Raw genomic sequence first — 23,898 nt, 5'->3', positions numbered from 1 at the left:
GGATATTTACAGTAAAAGCAACAGTTACAGTATGGCATAAAACAATGCAAAATGTAATCTGAATTTTTTAAAAAAATGAAATGAATGGCTTAATCTGGGATATTTTCTCACCTCAAACAAGAATTCAATGAATCACAGGTTATAAAGATGCCTAGAAAAAACTTGTGTGCATGAGAGTGTGTGTTGGTTTTGAGTAGATTTGAGCAGTAGTTTTTATCAGGGACAAAGCATATAGGTAGTGATGTGATACATAATAAATGCCTGCCTTGTAGGTTTAGTTCTGTGTGAATTCTATAATAACCCATGAATTTTGGAGACTAAAATGTCTTGTCTACTTGAATGAGGGTTAATGTGTGGAGTATTGGTTTTGAGTAGCACAACAAAAGCAAAATATTACCATACTCCTGTATAGGTTGGAAAAAATTGACCAAACATCAGCCCAAAAAACCTGGGTCAACATAACATGGGTCAGTGCAGGAACAGGGACTCAGCATAAAGGCAGTGACAAGAGGTAGAGGTGAGAAGCCCCTCTTGGTGAAGCAGGGCATGGAAGCCATGCTCCCACCCCATTGCCCCTCCCTTGCCCAAACTGGAAAAAGATAGGCAGCCTTCCCTCCTTCTTTTTTTGCTTGAGCAGTAATGTGGGGGGACCCAAAGAATGCAACACACCTGCAATTTTGGGTGCTTGAGGTGAAGTGGAATGGAATGAATAGAAGTGATGACAGCCATTTTTAATAAGTGCTTACTGTATAAGCCTCATTAAGCTCAACATTCTCTCTGCAGAGAGGCTTATATAGTAAGTCTCTATTAAAAATGTTTGCCGCAATCTCTCTGTAGAGAAGCTTATACAGAAGTCCCTATTAAAAATGGCTGCTGCTGCTCTACTCCGTGTCAAATACCCCCAATGGTGGGCACACCTTAGAACCATAGATTTGGTAAATACCACAAGGGACATCAAATCCAACCCCCTGACATGCAGGAACCACATTCTTTGGAATCTCCTAAGTTGCTGGTGAATGCTGCTTGGGTTGAAAAAGAGGACGAGGAAGAAGGGTAAGAAGGAGGACTGTCTTTCTTTTTCTGGTTTGGGCAAGGGAGGAGTAGTGGGGTTGGATCATTGCTTCCATGCCAAGAAGGGCTTCTTGCCTCTACCTCTTGTCATTGCTTTCACGCTGGGTCCATAATAGAAGAAGGTTGCTTTCCTTGTTCTTCTCCCATCCCAACCCCCTTTTTCAGACCACATTCTCATTCCTTTTCCTCATTTATGTTCTGTTCCCTATCTGTATTTGTATAGATGTAGGCATTTTAAGATCAGCAATGCTATTTGCGCGCGCGCACAGACACACTCAAATAAAAAGATCATTTCCTTCTCTTTAGCTCTTCTTAAGTATGTTCTCTCTATGCATTTTTAAAAGAAGAAATAATGTTTGTTAGATGCCCCTCATTTTATCCTCAATTTAGCCATGGGTCATAGCAAAATCCATAATTCTGGCCCCCAATCCTGCCCTCAACTTATATATATATAGCATATATGAAGTTGATGTACCATAGAACATTTTACTGAGCTGTCAAAATGAAGCAAAATAATGCTCCCAGTCCAACTGAAGTGAGTTGTCTGACAGAGAAAAATATTCCTTATTACATAATGTTATTTCTGTTATTTTTCAGTGACAGCTGTTCTTACAGCAGGAAATAATTCTGGTCAATATTCTTCCCCTTGCCTGTGATAGTTTTGAGCTATAGCAGATCATGATGAAAGACAATGAAAGAAATGTAAATGCTGCTGAGGTGACATTATTCTTTAACTAAAAGCAGTTTTATCACCTTGGAATCATTAATCATATAGAAAGCCCTTTGTCTAAGAGGAATGCTGCTGCAGGCATGTATCTGCATACAGCCCTAAATTTCACGATTACCAGCCCTCTATGAAACCTGAATCAAGATCCAACAAACAACATATAAACCTCGCTTCATTAACCTTTTATAAATTAAGTGAGCACACATGGGAGAACTTGGAAGGGAAATAAGGCCTTCATGAAACTAAATAGTTATTGGATAAAAGGAATACTGAGCACAGGAATTACACTTAATTAATACCAACTGTAAAGCTATACTCCATGAAATATATTTGTGCATATTTAATTCCCACCCTTCTCATACCTTTTCTCACTTCAACCAAAATTCTATGCAGAACTGCAATCAAGTAGGAATGAAGTTGGTTACTACAGCAAACACCTCACCATTCTTCCAGGTGAGTTTTGCTGGAAGATCAATTTTAGTAGAATATTTGATTAATGTGAAAACCATTCCATGAAATATGATTATTTTGGCAGGATGTGTGAGTGTGTGTAAACCAAGCAACTAGACAAAAACAGGCAGAATGATACTACACCCTTGCACACATTCAAGAAAGATTCCTTACCTTCTATATTCTGCCACTAGTTTCATTAAATCATCTGTTGATATTTTGCTACTTTCTTGCCTGAACAAAGGTGAGAACCTTGACTCTCTGTCAACAGTTCCCTGATTATCTTTAAAGACTGGCCTATAATGAAGGAGAGATAACACAGTAAATGAAAATCAGTAAATTAATCAATACTCTTCCAGAATAACTGTTTTCAAAACTTTAAAAAAGTCAGGACAACCTTTTCAATTGAAACACAATTTCCTTTGTTACTGGGCATGTGCTTTCAGCTATCTTTATAATAATTCCACCATTTTGTTAAAAACCATACACACAAAATAAAAAGGAAATCCATTATCTTAAAATGAAATATAAGCTTCTTGATTTTTTTTAAAAGTAATTTTCCACTTATGTATATGTTGAATTTAATCACGGCGTGAGTACTGCTTCCAAGTGGTCCAACAACAGATCCATGCCAACACTTAAAATTAAACCAAGGGTCATCTAGCTTCTTCATTATATTACCAAAGATATTCCATGCATATTCACCTGGAAATAAGCCTTACTGAACACAGAACTGAACTGTATCTGTTCTTAGGCACATTTCTACAGAGATGAGGAGTGTTTGGCCTCTCAATGTAGCTGGACTATAGCTACAGTTTACAGCTGACCATACTGGATGGAGGAATCTGTTGGGCTGGTGGAGGAGCCTCATGGTTCAAGCTCTGCAAAATGGTGGTTGAGGCGAGGGAAGATGAATAAAGAACCCAGTTCATATTTGGAGGGGTGAGAGATTTTTATTCTTGCAGTAGTTAACTGCAAGTCAAAGACTTCATCTCCTACAAATCCTTCTTTGCTGTCATCTACAAAACTTTCCTCATACTCTACTATTAGATTCCCATTATGATTCAAGAGTCCAGCAGCTGCTTGAACACACAGACTAAGGATCCAGTATCGCCATTGGCCATGCTGGATGAAGCATCTTGAGAGTTATTGTCTAAAGAAGCCAGTTTTCCAAGCTCTGGATGATTTACATCTATTATTGTAAGTTTGGAAGATATTCTGCAGCTTAGGTTCTAAAACTATTTGTATGAGAATAATAGAAATGGAAGGAAGAAAGATATATGGAAAATATTTGTGGGGAAACCAGTCTTCCAAGTACAAATCATATTTGCAAACTCTGGCAGCTGTGGTAGGAATATGAGAACGGGAGACTGACTTGTCACATTGTAATTCTAATACAAGCAGTAATTATTGTCTCTGTGTACAACCCAAAGACCAGGACACACAGATGTCTGCTGTGACACAAATAAAGGGACAGTTCCTGCTGCAAGGCTGAGAAATTCTCAGATATAGGGTAACTTTGAAAATACAGTATGTAAAAATTACACTATGGCCATCTCTGCCTGTTTTAAATTAAAATAGTAAAAAAACCAAACCCATATTAAATGGGAGTACTGCAAATGCCAGAAATTAAAGAAATGGAAAGCACATTCACAGTCCAAGGTTTCTGCTTTTTATCATAGTCAAGCCACCTCTTGTGCAGTCTGTTCTTTGTGTCCAGCAGAAATATCTATTTATAAACTGTCAAGATTCCTAGGGAAAATTCCACTTCACTATCCTCAGGATAGGATAAATCCATGCACTAGAGTTTGGATATATGAATTAGGTTCAGATACATAAATTAGGTATATATAGCTGGATACATTAATACAATGCGCCCTACCCTTATGTGAGGATCTGTTCTGGATCCCTCTGCATAAGGGAAATTCTGTGTGTGCTGGAGCCCCATTGGAAGTAATGGGACTTGTGCCCATGGCGCACAGCAGTGCTGCGGCGCACACGAACCATGGGTGTGCCCCCCATTAGTTCTTCCGGGGCACGTGATGGGCTCTTCCAGCGCGGCTTTCAGCATATGCTGAAAGTTGCTTATGGCGCGCTAGAGTAAAATGGGGGCACGCTGTATAGTTTAGATATAGGAATTAGGTATTGATCTCCATGTGCTGCAACAGTGCTGCAGTTACCCTGTGTTCTGATTCAGATGAAATGTTCACAGCATGTGAGCTGTCTCCATCTATAATTTGGTCACTTGCCTCTCTGGGATGTACTAGAGCAGGACAAATCCAGTGGGATGGCTGTGAGGTGTGAATACTTGACACAACAGTGCTCCTTGCTGAGCTGCTCTACAGAACGTTTACAAAGTAATCTGCATGTTAACAATACATGGCTTAATTGGCCATGTAGCAAAGTAAAAGAACATCCAAAATCTGCAAAAATGTGATATCCTTGTTGGGCCAGCCAAAATGCATAAAATGCATGTTGCAAACTTTCCAAGCTCCACTGGCTTCATTATCAGGCAAAAATGTTTTTAAAAATCATAGAAGGGGGGAAAATAGGATGATGTTAGTCCCAAGTCTGCATTTTGTAAAGATGTAGCTGTTCTCACTTCAGGTGGTATGGAAGGATCGACATTCATGCAGGCAGGCCCCTCCTCCTTCTGGCCATGTGCATATTCCAGGGCCATGTTCCCACTTACATTTAAACCGGTTTGTGATTTGCTTTTGTTCTGGGTCTGTGAATCGATCCCAATTGTGGTGTCATTCTCACTATGAAAGTAGATCTTTTCATATTCGCTTTTTTTTTAGCATGATTGTCATTCCCACTAGTTTGTGCCACTTTAAAATGGGTGTCAGTCATCTACCCCTCAGCAACCTAGGCTGCTCAAGCACACCATTTTCTCCTTGAGCAGCCCAGCTTGGGAACTTTTTTTTTTTTTTAAAAAATGACTGTCTAAGCGATCCATTGGTTGTGCAATGACTTGCCTCGCTGAGCTACTGTCGGCCCAATCTCCTGGCTCACTGCCTGAGTAATTGCAAATACAATGCAGCGCATATACAGTCAATTTTTTTAAAAAAAATTTCATGCGCCCATAGGTCACACCACAAGCACAAAGGCAGTGCTGGGGGGGGGGGCAATGGAGGATTTGCAAAGGAGAGATAAACACTCCCATGCCATTAATTCCTCCCCTCTGGTATGATGTGATTCAGATCCATTGTTCCCACTTGTTGAACATGCTTAGGAATTGATTCTTTTCAAAAGAACTGCCAAAATACTAGTGTCAGGAAAAATTGATTTTTTTGTGTTTGCCTCACTTCACCACGATTGAAACCGAGTGCATTTGGTGTGAAACTGGCTTCAAGTGGGAACAGACATATAACCTGACTAGCAATTCACTTTAAATCATAGTGGGAATGTGGCCCATAACATACAAATCTAAATTACATTATTATTAATCCAATTAAATTAGCTCATTAACTAAATTAAAACTGGCAGAACAGAAAAAAGGAAGATGGTCATTTTTGTTCAAGTTACATGATTGATGATGAAGTAATGAAGCTGACCCCTTTTGTAGTGTCTACTAGTATGAGAAACTATTGAAAACTGGTATTTTTGTAAGCAATTACATACCGTACAGACCAAGCAAAAGGCATCCGATACTTTCCTAGCTTGCTGCAGAACTGTTTGTTAGATTTTAACACTTTCTGGGCCCACTAAGTAAAACAAGAAAGGAGAGAAACAGCTGATTCCAGGAAAAATATATCAACAAATCCCAGAAATACCATGTAGATATTATGTTCCTAAAAGTTCTGGAACTTTTATTATTCACAAAAAGGTGTGACAATGTAACTTTCCACCACTTATGATTTCTGCATTATCCGCGTTGGAGAGGAATTTCTAAGCTGTGTAGTCCAGATCCCTGTCTGATGCAAAAAATCCCAAACTAGAACATCCAAAAAGGATTGCTGTGCACCAACTGTTTGAAAACCTCCACTGATGGACAGTCCAAAACTCCCTTAGGAGATCAGTTCTGTTAAGCAGATCTCACAGGTGAATCTAATTCACCTATGGGGAAAAACAGATTTGTAAAATCCAGTGTAATAGCTAAACAGGTTAAACTCCCCAGCTATCGTATTCCCTCTCATTTCCATTAAAGGTAATGAAAAATTCTTATTAAATGAAATGGAAAAAAACGCATAAGCATGTTATTTAAACAATTACAGTTATGGAAAACAGTGCTTTAGCGATCTATAGAACTGTAGTGGAAAGTCAACTACAGTTCTGTAGATTGCTAGAGCACTATTCTCTGTTACTTTTTCACTTCAATGGTTGACTTTCCCCCTAGCACATGAAAGGCATTTAAGCTTTCTCTTATATTACCTTGTTGGAGTCTGGATTCCTTATGTAAGGTTCTGCACTGGTAGCAATATTTCCCATGAGCACCTTTTCAATTTTTGCCACCAAAACTATTTCAGAGTGGGGATTACATATGGAGAAAACTGCCTGGGATTAGGAGACAAAACTCATTAAACATGGTGGAGTTGCAGAACTTGTAAAACAAATTGTTTTAATAATTAACAGATTCTGTGAATTCAAGATACAGAGAAGTGCTTTGCCCAGCTCTGAGTATGCCTTCTTCTAAATAGCCTTTGTTGAGCACACATAATTCTGTTGCTATATGCTATGAAATGAATGAAATGCCCTTAAGGGGGACACAAAAGGCTGTGCTCTCAATGGAGACTAACTGTTGAATGTGAACCATTGCTCTAGGCGTGTCTCCTTAAATATCCTCTCCTGGCTACTCTTTGTGAATATTCCATTCAAATCAAACTACTACATGGGTGGACTGATAATACAGATGCCACGCCATTTTGTGAAATTAATTACATTTACTATTTTCTGTTTTAATATGCAAAAATCAAATGCTTATACAACTAGTCAACTTCTAGTTACCTGTTTAGGATACTTTAGCCATTCTTCTGGAAATCCTTTGACCTGTGGTTCTTCCTCTTTGGTACCAACATTCTCAATAGTTCCATTTTCTAATGAGGGCAAAGAATTTGATATCATCTGTCTAACAACAGTATGATTTAGGTCCACATGGAAATCAGCAGATAGTTTTCTGTTGTCCCTTGTATCAAAAAGAGCCACACTCACAAAGAAAGGCTCTATCTATGAGCAAAGAGTAGAAACAAAAAGAATAAAATTAAAAATCAGAATATACTAGGCTAGTGCAGTACTTTGCACATTTTGCTGTTGTTTGTTTTTGTGAGCATTCAAGTCGTCTCCAACCTATGGTAATCCTAAAGTTAACCAATCATAGGATTTTTTTGGCACATTTCATATCTTATCATAGGATTATCATTTCACATACAATAAGGTTTTCTTTGCACATTTACTCAAATATAAATCCCAATGATTTCAATGGGAAGAGTGACTCCCAGGATAGGAGTCAGTCTGAGGCCAGAATGCCACACACACCCCACGTTAAATTTAATTGAACTTATTTCTGCACAAGGCTGTGCAGAATCTTTTGCTAATCCTGACCCTTCCAGATTTCCTTGACTGCCCTTTCCCTGCCCAAAAGTAATTTTAATTTGTTCTATTTTTTGTAAATTATCTTGAATCCCAGGTTTTTTGGTGAAATAAAATAACAATAATTTAAAGCTGTACATCTTTAGATAGCTTACAAGCCTGAATATAAGTGGACTTCAAGTCACTTTCAGGATTTTTTTTTCTCTTCAGTCTGGGGACTAGTTTTAATTAGTGAGGTAAACTAATTTTCATTTTTTGAGATCACATCAATTCTCTTCAGGTAACAGGAATACAATAATAAAAATATTAATGTACCAATAACATTAATTGTAATGGTAAGATTAATTCAATTTTTTTAAACATAAGAATGAACTTCTGATTAGTAAATTCCTTCTCTTTCTTCCATACTGCAAAAAAAGAAGAAAAAAAAGAAAAAAAAAAAGAAGGAAATCTATGGTATGTTATAGTTTTGTAATGTGCAAGCATGACAGATTAAACAATGCATTCATAGCAAGACTGATAACTAATCAACTACCATTTGACAGTTTTTCCAATAAAAGGGAAGGGTGTGTATATAAGATGTAATTCTAAAGACTGGGAAAATGGGCACTTTCAGTTCCAGATTGATAGAACTAGATTAACTGTGAGAAAACAAGGCTGTTAGTAGTTCAAGGACTCTGGGAAGTCAGAGGAAAAAAAAACCCCAGTTCTTTTTTTGCCTTAGCTTATATTTTAAAGAATTATGATATCTGGTGAATGTAATTTGTTATGAACTAGAGTGGTGAAGCAGATAGCCCTGAGGCTATGGTTTCATAATTCTGCTTAATATATCAATTGTCGTACTATCATTTTGACATTCAGCCACTTTGTTTCTGTTCCATGAGTGAATGAAAATAGAAACTCCCATTCATGACATTTTCTTGTTTTTCCAAAATGAGCAAATTGAACAACTATATTTATCACTTGAAGAACAAGCCAGGATATTAAAACACAGACTGAAGTTACTTCAACACGCTGAAAGGGCAACCTTAGTTTTCAGTTTCAACAGGAACAGAATTTGATGCTTCACATCTTAATTATAACTTGCTTACAGGGAGGAACAAGGGGTCTGCATGCATGGGAACAAAGCTCATTCATACTATATCTTGTCTTATTAACCAGAGAGAAGATTATCCAAACCAGCTGAAGACTTCCTACCTGGTTTGAAAGGAAAGGGAAGAGGAAAAGGGCTTAATGTACAAAAGACAACAGAATAATTTGTATCTTGATTTAGTAAATTGAGATATGATTATCTGAACACAGACATCATGTTTCACCACTATAAATTATCCCAAATTGCATTAAATAGCCATATGTAATATGGCACTTTCACCTAAACTCAATTGTTAGTTCCATCTACACTGAACTGGCTGAATCAATGAGAACTTGGTAATTCAATACTTATACAAGTTCCATGGATTCAATTACTCTCCTCTAGTTGGGACTAACAATTTGATATAATCATTGAAAATATAACCCTTTGGCATAAATATTACTATTTTTTCTGTGATTTTCTGGAGTCCTTGCCACTGCCTGTTCCATTATATAATTTCAGCTGGGATTATATGGCTATGTAAAGGCCAAGAAGCTGAAGCTTCCACCAATCTGTACCCATCCTTTCAATGCACCCCTTGCATATACTAGCTATTTTTGCGATCTACTTTTAAGATATCCTGCATTAGTAAAAAGGAAAAAAGTACTCTCTTCATTTTCACATAGCTGTAATTTTGTCATCTTTTTTTATCCTGCCAAAAAAAGGACCGAGTAACATCTGGAAAATAAATGCTGATGATGTTATTTGCCAAAGAAAGAAATCAAGGCTTTGTCTAAAACCTATGGAAACTAATCTGTCAGAACCTAAGTAATACCATCTTTTAAATCTCCTGTTGGGCAATACAGTCACTGAAAAAAATTGATATCCCTCAACTAGTGTTTCATTTTTTGTCTTTCTGGCTTTTATTTATTTTATTATATTCATGCCCTAATCTGAAGTCTGATGTCACAAGCTCCTCCAGCTATTATGGCTATGTTTGAAGGCCATTACATCAGATATTAAGACAGGCAAGATAAGTTGCAGCACTACTTTTAGCTGTGTTAAAGTTATAGATAATGTATCCTTCAAAGAGACTAGTAATTCAGTTATGCCATTATAAATTACCCATGCTTAATTTGTCTTTGCTTTTCATATATAGATAAATTAAGAGAAAAGCAGAAATGCAAGATAGCATATCTTCTCTGTACCAAACCTTCATAAGAAGTGAGGGTCACTCATCTGAGGAAACAAAACTCTGTACCTAAATCTCCATATCCCATCTTCAAACTTACATTAGTAATTGGATCATTTTCACTGTCAGAAACACAAGCTTGAAGATTCAAATTGAGGGATTTGCATGTTATCATGATCCGCTTTGTGTCCTTCTCTTCAAAAGGCTTGAGCAATGAATCTGTTCCTGTGAATTCCTTTCTTTGAGGATTCAAGGCCTACAATGGAGACACCAGTTAGCTATCAGACGTTAACATAAAGAATACTAACACAAGGAAAGCTAGAAGAGTCATGCTTTTCTGGAACAAAACGGTAAAGTCACTGAATCAGTGACAGTCAACAGTATATACCTATCATGATAAAGTACTTTAATAAAAAACTAATTATGGAAGTGTGTACAAAGGTAAAACAGTAAGAATGACATGGCTGGCCATATACTGCACATTATACTCATGCCTAGCCTATCATATCTGTCAGTTTCAGGACATACTTACAGAAATATCAGGATCTAGGGAGAACAGATTTAATCTATCCATATTTCGAGATGCTCCAACAGTTTCTTCTGTTTCTGTGAGGTACTGCAAGAATAGGTAAACATATTAGCACAAATGATACGAAGCTATTTATGTTTCTGATATGAGAGCTATTTGCCCTATAACAAGTGAAGGCAAAGTTGGATTCTCTCTCTCTTTTTTTTCCTGTATTATTCTCTCTATTTGAATCCCATCCTCCAAAACAGAACAATTTGAAGCAGTGGTTCCCAAGCATTGGTTCTCCAGGTATTTTGGACTTCAGCTCCAGAATTCCTGACTGGTGGCCAAGCTGGCTGGGACTTCTGGGAGTTGAAGTCCAAAACATCTGGAGGACCTAAGTCTGTGAGTCACTGATTTAAATGACATAATGTTTTCACACTGGAGCTAAAGAAGAACATAAAAAATGTTCAAAAACACTCAAACGTGTACTCCCTAAATTGTTGCTTAAGTAATTCCAATAATGTTGACTCTGTTTAATTCCCTCCAACAGTTTTGGGTTATAATATACTTATTTCCAGTGTTGAAACAAATAAGTCTAAGTGGATGATCAGAAGATACTTTGCCAGTGGAGCAGCTGATGAAATCCACCTGATTCCCTTTATGACATTAGATGACTTGAGTTGACATCTGAAACTTGGGGGTCAGGGCTCTATACTTCCAATGACTCATTTCTTCCACATCTGCCTGGCTAAGCCTGTTGCTGGTAGAAGAAGGAGTTAGCAATCCTGGAATCCAATCCAACGCAAAGTGGTACCAGCTAATACACATATTTTTCCATAGTAATTCAGATTGCACGGCTGCCATCTCAGGGACTGTGTCATAGTGTTGCTGTTGCTACCTCCTGCCCACTTCTCATCTGCAGGCTCACATCAAGCCCTGTTCCCAGTAAAAACAGACTTGCTCCAACTACTACCAAAATTGCTGAACACATTTTACTGGAGGTAAAAGCAAACCAGTTTGCCTCCATCTGACCCCATAGCCACTAGCTGGATATATATTATTCCCAAAGATTGCGAGTGTTAGATGAATCAAATATAATGCTAAAAATAACAATTAACTGAACTGTAAATGACAAACAAGATTAATTAACAAAGAGATGTCTTGGTAATTAAACAGTGGTTTTCTTGTTCTTGAATGAAATTGAACTTTACTACTCCCATTCCCACTATTAATATAACTATTACTATTAATCTTTTTGAATTGAGAATATGCTTGCTGGAGAGCCAGATGAATGCTAGACAGCACAGACAAACAATGTCTTTAAATGATTTTAAAAATGAACCACACTGATAAAGCATACTAGGAAAGGTGATAACCAACACTTTGTACTGGGACCGGAAACGAATTGGCAGCCAGTGTAAAGATTTTAAAACAGGTGTTATATGGTCGGACCTTGCTGTTCCCGTGATTAACCTGGCTGCTGCATTTTGAATCAATTGAAGTTTCCGAACCTGATACAAAGGCTTAGTGTTCTGCCTTTATCAGAAGGTTACTTCCCCCAGTCTAACTGCTGAAAGGAAATTCAATTCTTCTCTTGATGCCTCAGCTACCTCGGACTCTGTTATTTACTGTTCTTGTGACCTTGGACTGTTTTGATACCTGTAGCTTCCTCAGACTCTGGCTTTGGCTCTTTGAATTCCTATTTGACATTGAAAGCAGGACAGTTTGATTTCAGCAACTAGACTGGGGGTAGTAATCTTCTTATACTTATATCAACCAGAGTCCTGATTCCAGGCAGTATTTAATGAATGCATTCCACAGATATTATTATTACGCTTTGTTTATACTGTATAGCATTGTAGATTTGCACAGTGCTGTACATACAAACAATGTTTGTATGCCTAGCTTCCTGATGACTAGGTCACAGCCTTCTGCTCCATCTGTGAGGGATGGTCTGATCCAAATGCTGAACTTTTTAACTTTCTTAGGGACTGGTGGAGGGCTCTTATCCAATTCTTCTTCTTGCTCTGAAGCAGATTTGACCTGCTGAACCAAAGAAAGACTTGGCTGGCTGAGCCAGCTGGCTGCAGTGACTTCTCCAGCTATCTGTTTTGTCTTCTGAGGAAGATGAACTCTCAAGGAGAGAGGGGTGCATGACATGTAAATGGACAGTACTGGTGTACTTCTTGCCCTAGAGTGCCTGCTAGATTTGCCAGTGAGCAAAGCTCTGTTCCTCTTCTCTCCATCACACCACTATGACATTACCATATGTGGTCATGTTGCAAACACACCAACTGGCTTTCCCCTGCTTATTGTTGACACCTGAACCTCTGGATCAGTCCAGCACTTTGGACTTGCCATTCTGCTCCAAAAGAAAATTGGGCCAATATAATATAATCCAGAGATGGTCTGAATCAGAGTCAATTCAGCCTGAACAGTTGCATAGCCCTGCTGTTTATTTTATTTCCAACATTCCTCTGTTGCCCATTAGTTTTTATTTAAAAAAAATGTTATCTAGGAGTTTCATTTAAAAATGTGAAAACCATCAAGTCTAAAAATAAAACAGCTGTGAAACGAAGTCAAAATTAGAGCCGGTAACAGAAAATAGTAGAGTATTTTAAAAGGAATTAAAAGCTAAAATGCCTTGGAAAATAAAAATTGCCACCTAAGAGACCACATTGTAGGCACCTAGTGACAGTCTCTAGGGATGTTAATGATGAATAAATTAGTAGGGCATTATTAAATAAATTGAACAGGTGTGTTCTGCTCTGCTGCATATTATTCATAATACTGGTCTCATAGTTCACAACCTCATGTTAACCACATCGATGACTCCATGGTTGTCAAAATGCCTTTCCAAAATGTTTTGAAATTAACATTGCTCACTCTGTCACTGACAAGCCTAATGTCCACCCACTCCTGTGCCCTGATCGTAGCCTTGCCCTTTCCTAAAATGGATGGCAGCTGTCTCCTGCAAAATGATTCTAACCTATTCTGCGGGCCTAAGCTGTTTGGTAAGACTGAAGCTCCACCACACATCTTTCCACTATGGCTGAGTGATTATTATTTTGTGTGATTATAAGCCTTTATCTATTAGTTTGGAACACATGTAAATATTCAGATACAACATAATATATACTTAAATGAAATATAGGTGTAATGCCCTGTTGGTATTGTTAATGTGGTTGCATATGCAACATAGAAATTTTTTTAACAACAACAACAGCTATTTCTTACTTTAGAGAAATCTGGATGCAAACTATTCTCTGAAGAATCAGTTTCCTCTGGTGGGCAATCATAATTCATTGCCACATCTTCCAAATCTGAAATTGTGAAAAAAAAGCAGAAGTGAACATTAATTTTTTTAAAAGGTTTAGCCACGACTATCATAGACACTGTGACTCAGTATGTTTCACCCCTGGCATTAGCAACACCCCTACAACACTTTCTAAAAAGGTTGTACTCTGGTGGTTTTCCATTGTGCATGCAGAGCACCGCCAAACAGAAAAAAGAATAAGGCAACTCTGTTCCATCTTCTCAACATGTTCATAGAACTCTACGATAAAGGGGAAGAATCATAATAGAAGCATTTTAAATAATGCTTTCACCAAATCTATCAGCTCAGGACTGTGATTATTACCCCCCCCCCCCAAAAAAAAATATATATATATTCAGCAACAGGCTACTTCTGCAGATCCCAAGTTGCAATGAACAAAAGCTGCTATCCTACTGTGGAAGTATGACTTATTTATAAAGCACATCACAGAATATATCATGGTCAAAAGAAAGCATTATTGCCTCTTCCATTAAGTCTCTTTTGATGCAAATGCATTTTGAATCATAGTAGTGGGTTACATTGTGTAAAGCCTCCTAAACCATTCAGAATGCGATCAGTTTGTGGTTTCCTGCAGTGATACATAACTTAAATGGAAACTAAGCAATAGAAGATAATTTGCTATCACTCAGCATGTACCAGTTTATGTTGTGGTGTTCCCACAAACTCTATAGGGTGCTGCACAGTTAAATCAACAACTTTAACCAAGATTAATAGTATGCAATTAACAACACTGTCATTTCAGAATAGGGATTCAAAGCTACAACTGCTTCAGGAGATCAACACAAAAGATATTAAAAAGAGATAAATATGGCTGGAATCCTCATGTCTTTGGAAGTGAACATACCTCCATGGGAATTAAAACTGGGCAGTTTCATAATGTATGCATCCACTGTTGTTAAATTACTACACAGGGGAGATAGAAAAGTGACTGATGTACATTGTAAATTATGTGGATTGGTACTCATGCACCTTGAGACCATTGGCCCAGCTGTGCATTGGGACACCAGCTAGGAAGTGTCGATGAGCATAGGGACACTCTTGCTGGTGTCCCATTGCACACCTTTCTAATTACCTAATAGGGTTTTTTTTTTTTGGTGCTTCTGCTACATATCTAAGTATACATAGGCCTGATACAGACAGCCAAAATAAAGCTGCTTCGAGTCACTTTGGAGGTATGGTGTTTCAATGATACATGCGTCCTAGGAGTCCAGAAGCTGCACCAAAGCCACACTCCAGTCCTAAGGACTGGAGTGCAGCTTTGGTGCAGCTTCCAGACTCTTGAAACACCATACCTCCAAAGTGACTCGAAGCAGCTTTATTTTGGCTGTCTGTATAGGGCCATAGAGTTATGCAAAGTATACTGGGACAGAGGATTCAGGAGAACATTATTTTATAGTGACCAATAAAAAAAATCTCTTACCAAATTTCAGATCTGTGATATCTGCACTCTTCCTTTCTTGAGTGCACCCTTCTGGATTTATCTGCAAGATCTTGTTGAGTGTAAAAATCCATTCATCCATATCTTGCTCATTTTCAGCTGCCAGCACAAAGTATGTCAAATCATTCATTTTCAGCTCAAAGGCATGTTTCCGAAGCCTGTTATTCTGTTGGATCAAGATTTTTTGAAGGAAAGAATGGAAGGAGAGAAAAGTGATTGTTATAGTCACAAAACATGACAAATCTTTTATCAAATGAATAAATAACAAGTAAAATTCATCAGTTGTACATACAAATGTGCTAGTCAGGGTGGCAAATGACAATCAATGCTGGTACAAGCTGAAAAAGTGTTATTTTATAGGCATAGTACAAACTGTAAACCTTCTAAAGAGAAAAGACATATCTGTCCACGTCTGAATGTATGCTTTACAGAAGGCATAGGAGATCTGGTGCGGTCCAGTTGTTCTTACTTCCTACTTCCATATTCCTCTCCACTGGCCATGCTATTATATTTATAAAATTATATTTGTGCAGAACAAGTATATGCATGTTTAGATCCCGAATGGGAGGCAGTGGCTTAAGTGGTTAAGACACTGACTCTGTTGATTGCAAGACTGGCAGGTTGGCAGTTTGAGGCCCAGCTGCCACAAGGTGGGGGCAACTCCCATCACTAGTCCCAGCTTCTGCAAACCTAGCAGTTCGAAAGCATGCAAATGCAAATAGATAAATAGGTACCACTTCAGTGGAAAGGTAAACAGCATTTTGTGTAATCATGCTGGCCACATGATCACCGAGTAGTCCTCTGACAACGCTGGCTCTTTGGCTTAGTAACAGTCAAACGTGACTTGACAACCTTGTCAACGAGGAATACCTTTACTTTTACTTTTTAGATCCCTGACCTTGGTTAGTATGTGCAGGCTTGCAAACTTATTGGCTTATATCAGCCAGGATGAAGGTTGTTTTCAGATGTTAGTGGAAGTGCTGAAATAATGGCAAAGTAATGTTCAGTACAGAAAATAATATTCATACAAATCCAAATGGAATCCAAGAAAAACAACTAATTTGAAAATCATTGAAATACAAAAGTCAGCAAGTGTTTTTGATGGCTACTGATGTTAGAGGGACTTTGATCTCCATCTGCTGGCTTCACTGAATGATTGCTTTATGCTAGCATGCATATATTTTCACTTCCAAGAAAAACATTTAGAAAGATAAGGGAAACATCTTACAGTCTGTAGTCAAATTATTCTTTTCCTTCATATCATTCTATTTCTTCAAAAACAAGAGAACATCCTGGGAAGATGTAACTTACTTGGAAAAAATTGAAAACCTACAAGTTGAGGGCTTTTATTTAGTCAGAAGGTGCAAACCACCGCTTTTTAAGGTTTGTACAGATGTCTTGTCTGAACAGAGTAGTACTGTACCTACTGTGATTAGAGACAGCCCAGGGAACTGTATTCATATAGACAAGATCTATATAATGATTCCACCCTAGAAATGGTAATTACATTTAATTGTATTCATATAGACAAAGTCTATATTACGCTTCAACCCTAGAAATGGTAATTACATAATAACATCTAATAAGCTGATGATATTTTCTCCTCATCTGATAACAATTTGATATATTTTAGTGGTATATAAACCACTACAGCCTAAAACATGGTACCTTAGCTTGACGATGGTTTAGCACAGGGGTAGGCAACCTGCAGCCCGGATGCGGCCCGGCGAGGCCTTGGGATCGGCCCCAGCCCGGTCCTGCCGTCGATTGCCGCCGGGGCCTTTGGGGGGCAATTGTCTATAGAAGCCTCAGAAACATGCATTTATATTAACATTTTTAAAAAAAATCAGCAATTTTTTTCGCGTGTCCTCCATTTTTAAAAAAAAAGCGCCTTCCATTTGAAAATTTTGTCCTAAATTTGTCCTGGTTTATATATATATATATATATATATATATATATATAAAAATTATTTATTTTTTGGCTTCGGCCCCCCAGTTGTCTGAGGGACCGCAACCCGGCCCTCGGTTCAAAAAGATTGCCTACCCCTGGGCAGGTTTGGCTACTCGCTATTTTGGAAGGAAATCAATGGCTTCTGTCTTCACTTTCACTTGTTAGAGATCATTTTATGGCACATATGCAATGTTATTTTATTAATTTTGTTTGCTGGTTTGATCCACAGAGGAAATCAATCTGACACGAAATATCTGATTATTCTGAATTGTGAAGGCAAAATGTTTGTGTTTTTTATCCTGCTCCATGACACTTAATGGTTTCAGATGTCAGCAATATTTTAGGTGAGAGTTCAGTTGTATGTATTTCCTCTTCTTAAAAAACAAAAACAAACACCAAACACAGTTTGACAGCCATGGCTTCTGGTTTTGGCAATAGAAAACCGACTTCTGGCTGACACCATGATTTCATCCCAGAAAGTATACTGGCAGGAAGTACTTTTGCAGTGGACAGAGCTCTATTCTTTCTCCTGTTGCTGCTGTAAAATTGGTGACTTTTAAGTTGGCTTAAAAGAGAAAGAGAGAAAAACTAGGATGGCAAATATCATTTTTCTCCTTCAATATATATTTGGTGATCCAACATGAAAATAATTGGGGTGCATATACCGGTTCAGCCTCTCTTTGAGTTTTTGGGGAATATCTAGCTGAGATATATAGATTGGTGCAATGCCTATCTCCTCCTCCACCTTTGAATCATTTAGCTATTGCATTGCTTGTTTTCTTTTCTTGTATAAAAGAAAATGCTCAGTGTATGTATCACAATTTCTTGTTTTTTTGTAGAGAGGAATAATCTTGCTTATGCAAGATAATGGAGAAAACCCCATGTATATGGAACTTTATGTGCATGTTTTGCAGATACACTAGATCAGCGATGGCAAACATTTTAGAGACTGAGTGCACAAACTGCAACCCAAAACCCACCCATGTCCTTCTGACTTTCTAGTAACAAACTCTGGTGAACTCTGTGCTGAGGTGATGGCATGTGTACCCACAGAGAGGGCTCTGAGTGCCACTTCTGGCACTCGTGCCATAGGTTCGCCACCACTGCATTAGATCACTAGATTCACATCTCTGATCTCCACTGTCAATTACTTTCTAGGAGCTAGTGGGAAAGAGAAGACAGAGTGTTGCTATGGTTTGAGTTTTGGGTTAGGATATTGGGAGACAAGGGTTCAAATCCCTGCTTGGCCACAGAAGTTGACTGTGTGACCTTGGGTAAATCATAATAAAAAATAAATAAAACTTCTATTTATATCTCGCTTCTTTGAACAAGCGATCAGAGTCATATTCTTTCAGTTCAGAAGAAAGCAAAGGCAAACCTACTCTGAACAAATCTTCCTAACAAAAACCCCATCAGCCTTACAGTCATGGAATCCAATGAATGGGATCTGGGGTGGGTCAAAGCCACTGGGTGTTTTCCCTGGCATTTGGTGGTACTACTGGGGTGATGGCCCATGAGCTGAGAATGTTCCAGGATCTCCCAAACAGGAGAAAGGTCTCATCTCTCCTTCCTCAGTCAATCTAATCCTGTGCCAAAACTCAATACAGAAGGCTCTTCAACATTCACTGGGGTTAGGGAAACAAGACCCTCATGAAAGTGAAAAAACCACAAATAAAAAACCACTAATTTTGTTTACCTGAGAGAACACCTCTGTGGGAATCTCTAGGCCCTGCCAGTGCATCTCTTTTGTCAACTTGCCTACAAATGCCTAGAGGAGTATTTTTTCTAGGAATCTCTAGAAAACTTCAACTTCTGGCAGAGTTGTGCTGGAGGACCTAGGGATTCCTAGAGAGAACACATTAATAAAATCCACAAAAGTCAAAGCTGCAAATGTAGAGGGCAAACTGTACGATGAAATGTGACAACTCAAAAAAATGGGAAACTCCTTCTTGGTGATACATAATAGATACATAATATAACCGGAGGAAGGGAGGATATGGAAGGCTGCTGAGGACAAATGGACCAGCATTGTGAGTGGGCAGTGCTTAAATGCTTTCCAAGTAGACCAGAAGAAACTCTGGAGAGCCACACCACCAGTTTGGCAACCAGACTTCAGATTGGCTGGCTGGTTATTCCCACTATATGTAGGCCACATGGTTTCCTAGGAAAAAGCCATGCTGCTAAGAAGAAAAGACCTTCTGTCTTCCCTATATCCAACAATAAGCGCTCCAGGTATGGAACCCATGTTTTTTAGCTGATCCTCTGCAACAGAGTTCAAGGAAGAGTTAACAAGGCACAGCATTATCCAGCATTTCAAGCAGATGCTATTCCTCTGCTACCACTCAAAAAAGTTACTTCTTCTGCACAACAAAAGAATTAATGTTGCACTGTATGTACTCGACTATAAGTCAGGAAATTTATGCCCCAAAATTGACCCTAAAATTTGGGGTAGACTTATATAAGGGTCAATACATCAGTAGTGCATATAAAGGTCCCAAAGGAAGCAAGCCTGATGCCTCAATCTCTAATTTCTTCCCCCTCCAGTCTGTTTTGCAAGCCTTTGCTTTGCATCGCAAAAAATTCCCCTTTTAAACACACTTGCTTCTTTCTCTGCTCCGTTCTGCAAGCCTTTGCTTCCTATCAGAAAACCTTTACATTTAAAAACACTTGCTTCTCTCTCTGGTCCATTTTACAAGCCTTTGCTTCCTATGGAAAAACCTCTCCATTTAAATCCACTTGCTTCTCTCTCTGGTCCCTTTTGCAAGACCTTGCTTCCAATGGAAACAACTCTCCATTTAAATCCACTTGCTTCCTTTCTCAATCTGATGTTAAAACCTCTCCTCCAGCACCTGGGAATTGGTTGGGAGAGGTCAAGAGAAGGAGGGATGGAAGTGGTATTTCTCCCTTTTCATCCTTCTGTATAGCCACCTAAGTTTTACCCTAAACTTATCCATGGGTCATATCAAAATCCAGGATGTACATAGCACTGTACAAAAAGTCAATAAAATCAAAGAATTTATAAAGCCTGCTCATGGCGTACAATCTAAAGGATAATAACAAATAGAAAAAACAATAGATAATATTATAAAATAGAACTGAATAAAAAGGAAGCAAGTTAAAAACATTAAATATCAAATATCAAATCAAATATCAAAAACAGCCAGATAACAATCACAGACTCCCTGGGAACTTCCCTAAACAATATGGTCTTTAATTCAGTTTTAAAACTGGTTAAGGAAGTGATGAGCCATGCTTGTGTGGGAAGGAGGTTCCAAGAGTGAGGGGCAGCAAGTGAGAAGGGACAAATCCGGGACAGAGCAGTTGAAATCCTAGGCTGGGACAGGAGACCTTGACTACCAGAGTGGAGGGCACGAGTGGGGATGTAAGGAAAACTAAGTTCAGCTAAATAAGGAGGGGCCAGCCTATGCAGGGCTTTAAAAGTCAGCAACAGAAGTTTGTACTGAATGCAGAAGGGGAGCCATTGAAGGGATGACAATAGAGGGGAAACATGGTCAAAATGGCGAGTGAAATAATACGTGCAGCTGAATAATAGGCAGAAATTAATGGGCGGAAGTGAGAGAGAGGAAGCCCTGCCAGGAGAAGGTTACAGTAATCTAGTCATTCCGGATCCCCCCGCGTAAGGGGAAATCCACCTATGCTCTAGCTCCTTAGGAAATAATGGGCACATGCATGTGGCAGCGGAGCATGCATGTGCCATGGGCATGCGCACCATTGTTTAACTCCCTGCACGGCTTCTGCATAAGCTGGAAGCTGCGTAAAATGTATCCGCACATGCACAGGTGCACTGTATACTTTTTCTATTAAAGTTTATTTTTATGGGGGGGGGGGGGCAGAAATGGAAGATTTGGTGGTGTGTCAAAAGGGAAAAGGAACCCATCTCAAGGGCTGAATAAAACAGCTTCCTTTGTTCCTAAAACAAGGAACAAATTTCATTAATTTGGATATTCTTCTGCAGAGAACACTTCATTCTTGCAAAGACAATCAAATTAGATGACAGAATACTACCAAGTTGCTTCTGCTGCTGCTGCTGTTGTTGTTGCTTCTTCTTCTTCTTGTTCTTCTTCTTCTTCACAGAATGCATTTACACATGCGGAGTCTTAAGCACCCAAAACAGCAAGAATTCAATATCCACTTACAAGATATACTTCAAAGTTTTGGCAGGCGCACAAAATTTTACACAAGAGTTTCTTATTTCCAAACCTATAGCCAAGAATTTCCTTCTGTGGTTAATAACTAAAATATCTCCCCTTCCCCTGGTCTTCATTTTCATCTTTACTGCTGCTACCACAACAGAAATGGGCTTTTAATTTAGCCATCTCCAAAATTTAATTTAAACTTCAACATTAGAACATCCAAAAGGAATGTCAGAAATACCACATCATATAGACTAGGATAGATATTCCAAACTTGGACTAGATTGCATCTAACATCTTGTGGAATTATCCATTCCTTAAAACCACACAGCCATTTGAAAGATTCCTAGTGTTTACAGCGTTTATATAAGTTTTTTTCAAAAACTTTACTACTACAGCTCTTCTTTGTTATATGAACTCAGGACCTTCTTCTTCTTCTTCTTCTTCTTCTTCTTCTTCTTCTTCTTCTTCTTCTTCTTTTTGACAAAGAGAAATTCAGTAGAAAGAAACAAAGGACTCTTCATATATTAGATAAATTTTAGGGTATAAAAGATTGTACTCTAAACTATAGCAAATATGGAGAATTAGAAAGCTGGGCAGTTTCATATTCCCCATAGCAGCTTGCACTGTGCATTACATGGTACCAATTATGTCTCCCATATGGAACCAAGAAGGTATTTTAGATGGGGGGGGGGGGGAGAAATACCACTTCCTCCCAGACCTGCATCTCCAGCTACATATGTCCCTCTCATTGGTGTTTTATTTGTTCAACAAAAGGAAACTGTCCAGCAGAGAACACTAAATACTATAAAGTTAATCTGGAGTATCTATGTTACTATAACTGCATTTAAAAGGAGGGAGGCATCAATGAAATCAGTAAGTCTCCCCTAAGTCTGGATCCAACTCTACAACTTTTTGAGATGCAAATATCCCCACCCCTCACCCTGATACTGGATTGCATTCCTAATTACTTTGAAGAATCTACATTAGGCAGAGGACACATAACATTGTCTTATATAAGGAAACCATATGGAAGCAATTACTCCTAATATTTAGCATATTTGCTTATTAGCTCACTTTAATATGTTCCATCTTTTTCTGCAATCATTTTAATGATTAAAAATAACCACATTCCTTGCTCTAAGTGGATAATACTATCAAATGCAAGTGAGGTGAAGCCCTTGTATTACACACCAGATGTAATTACATACCAGAAGTCCACACCATACTCCCCATAGCTGAAATATATGAATGGATGATGCAACTTAGATGCTGCTATGAGTCAGAGGCACTGTGGTGGGTCAGAAACCATTTGCAGCTACTTTTTGAAGCCTGTTTCCTCAGTTCAGCAGAGACAAATACACAACAGCTTTAAAACTGAGACATTCACCAGGAAGAATGGTTAGGCAACCACAGCTACATGGTAGAGTGCCTTTAAAAATCTACTTGTTAACACCCAAATCACAATCACCATCATGAGCCATTGCAGCAAAACATAAGATTATCTTCTCACTTTCAAAGAAAGAAGCAGTCACTGTTCACATGGATCTTTATAGGCACATCAGAACTACTTAAAAGTGCCCCTGAACTATCAGATCAAATGAAATAATTTTCTTTGAGCTGTTTCTAATCTCTACACTTTTCAGAAAATCTTACATGCAATTCAAGTTATCACTTCCTTCTCTTATTCAACCAAATGTAGGAAAAAAGTGGTCTGTACTGGCAATTATAAAAAGGCAATAAATAATACAGGTTGACAACCATCTTAAGGACACACACACACACACACACACACACACGCACACATGTAAATATTTGATTTATCCTGGTACTGCTCAAATTTCCTATGATGTGAGGGAAAAGTTCCAATATTGGGTGGAAACGTATTCTCAGCATAACATAAGCAACTCCACCAAATTTATAGTGTAGCGTTGTTCTAGTTAAAAACTTACTGGAAATCAGTTTTGCAGCAAACTATTTCCTAAACTTCATGGTTTCTTCCTTTTGTATCTTCTGATTAACAGTATTAAATATTAATAATATCACATGTTTATATATCATATAGTCAGCTGAAATAAATAGTATCATTTGGAACATACTATGTTCATACATAAGGAGAGTGTCACCCCCCCCCCCACACACACACAGCGAAATGAAAAATCTGAATCACCATTCCCAGAAGCTTCCTGGAGTGGTTTAGAACAAGACATGGGACTTTATTTCCCCCCTTAATCACCTAAAAGGGATTTTACAAAACCAGAAGTAGACTTCTAACCATGTGGTGTTTGATTTCATTTTGGGCATGGTGTGGCCAGTCACAAATCCTTGGGGCAGAAAACTGGTGTACTAAAAGATGTAGATGTTGGGAGCTAGGCAATGGATATATCAATGGAATGATGGTGCCCTCCAAGAATGAGAAGAACAGTTCTATCAATCAAACACCTGTATTTGCAGAAATAGTTTTCA

At 38.3% G+C, this 23,898-nt stretch overlaps 1 protein-coding gene across 10 annotated transcripts in view; it reads right to left on the bottom strand.

Moving 5' to 3' along the window:
* The window catches only part of DOCK10 (dedicator of cytokinesis 10), a 187,819-nt gene that overhangs the window by 78,047 nt on the left and 85,874 nt on the right, over positions 1-23,898 (bottom strand). For all 10 annotated transcript variants that reach the window (XM_089509216.1, XM_089509209.1, XM_089509211.1 and 7 more), the window contains exons 8-15: positions 15,310-15,493; positions 13,790-13,875; positions 10,574-10,657; positions 10,142-10,297; positions 7,196-7,414; positions 6,623-6,745; positions 5,873-5,955; positions 2,423-2,545 (exon numbers count right to left, since the gene is read on the bottom strand). In XM_089509216.1, the coding sequence (XP_089365342.1) occupies positions 2,423-2,545; positions 5,873-5,955; positions 6,623-6,745; positions 7,196-7,414; positions 10,142-10,297; positions 10,574-10,657; positions 13,790-13,875; positions 15,310-15,493 (1,058 nt within the window). The remainder of the gene's footprint in view (positions 1-2,422; positions 2,546-5,872; positions 5,956-6,622; positions 6,746-7,195; positions 7,415-10,141; positions 10,298-10,573; positions 10,658-13,789; positions 13,876-15,309; positions 15,494-23,898) is intronic.

This window comes from Sceloporus occidentalis, unplaced genomic scaffold (genome assembly GCF_023333645.1).
Source record: "Sceloporus occidentalis isolate IW3139 unplaced genomic scaffold, rSceOcc1.0.p SCAF_2, whole genome shotgun sequence".
NCBI classification, from domain to species: Eukaryota; Metazoa; Chordata; class Lepidosauria; order Squamata; family Phrynosomatidae; genus Sceloporus; species Sceloporus occidentalis.
Note: the sequence above shows the minus strand (reverse complement) of the source record. Positions and strands in the feature narration are given on the sequence as shown.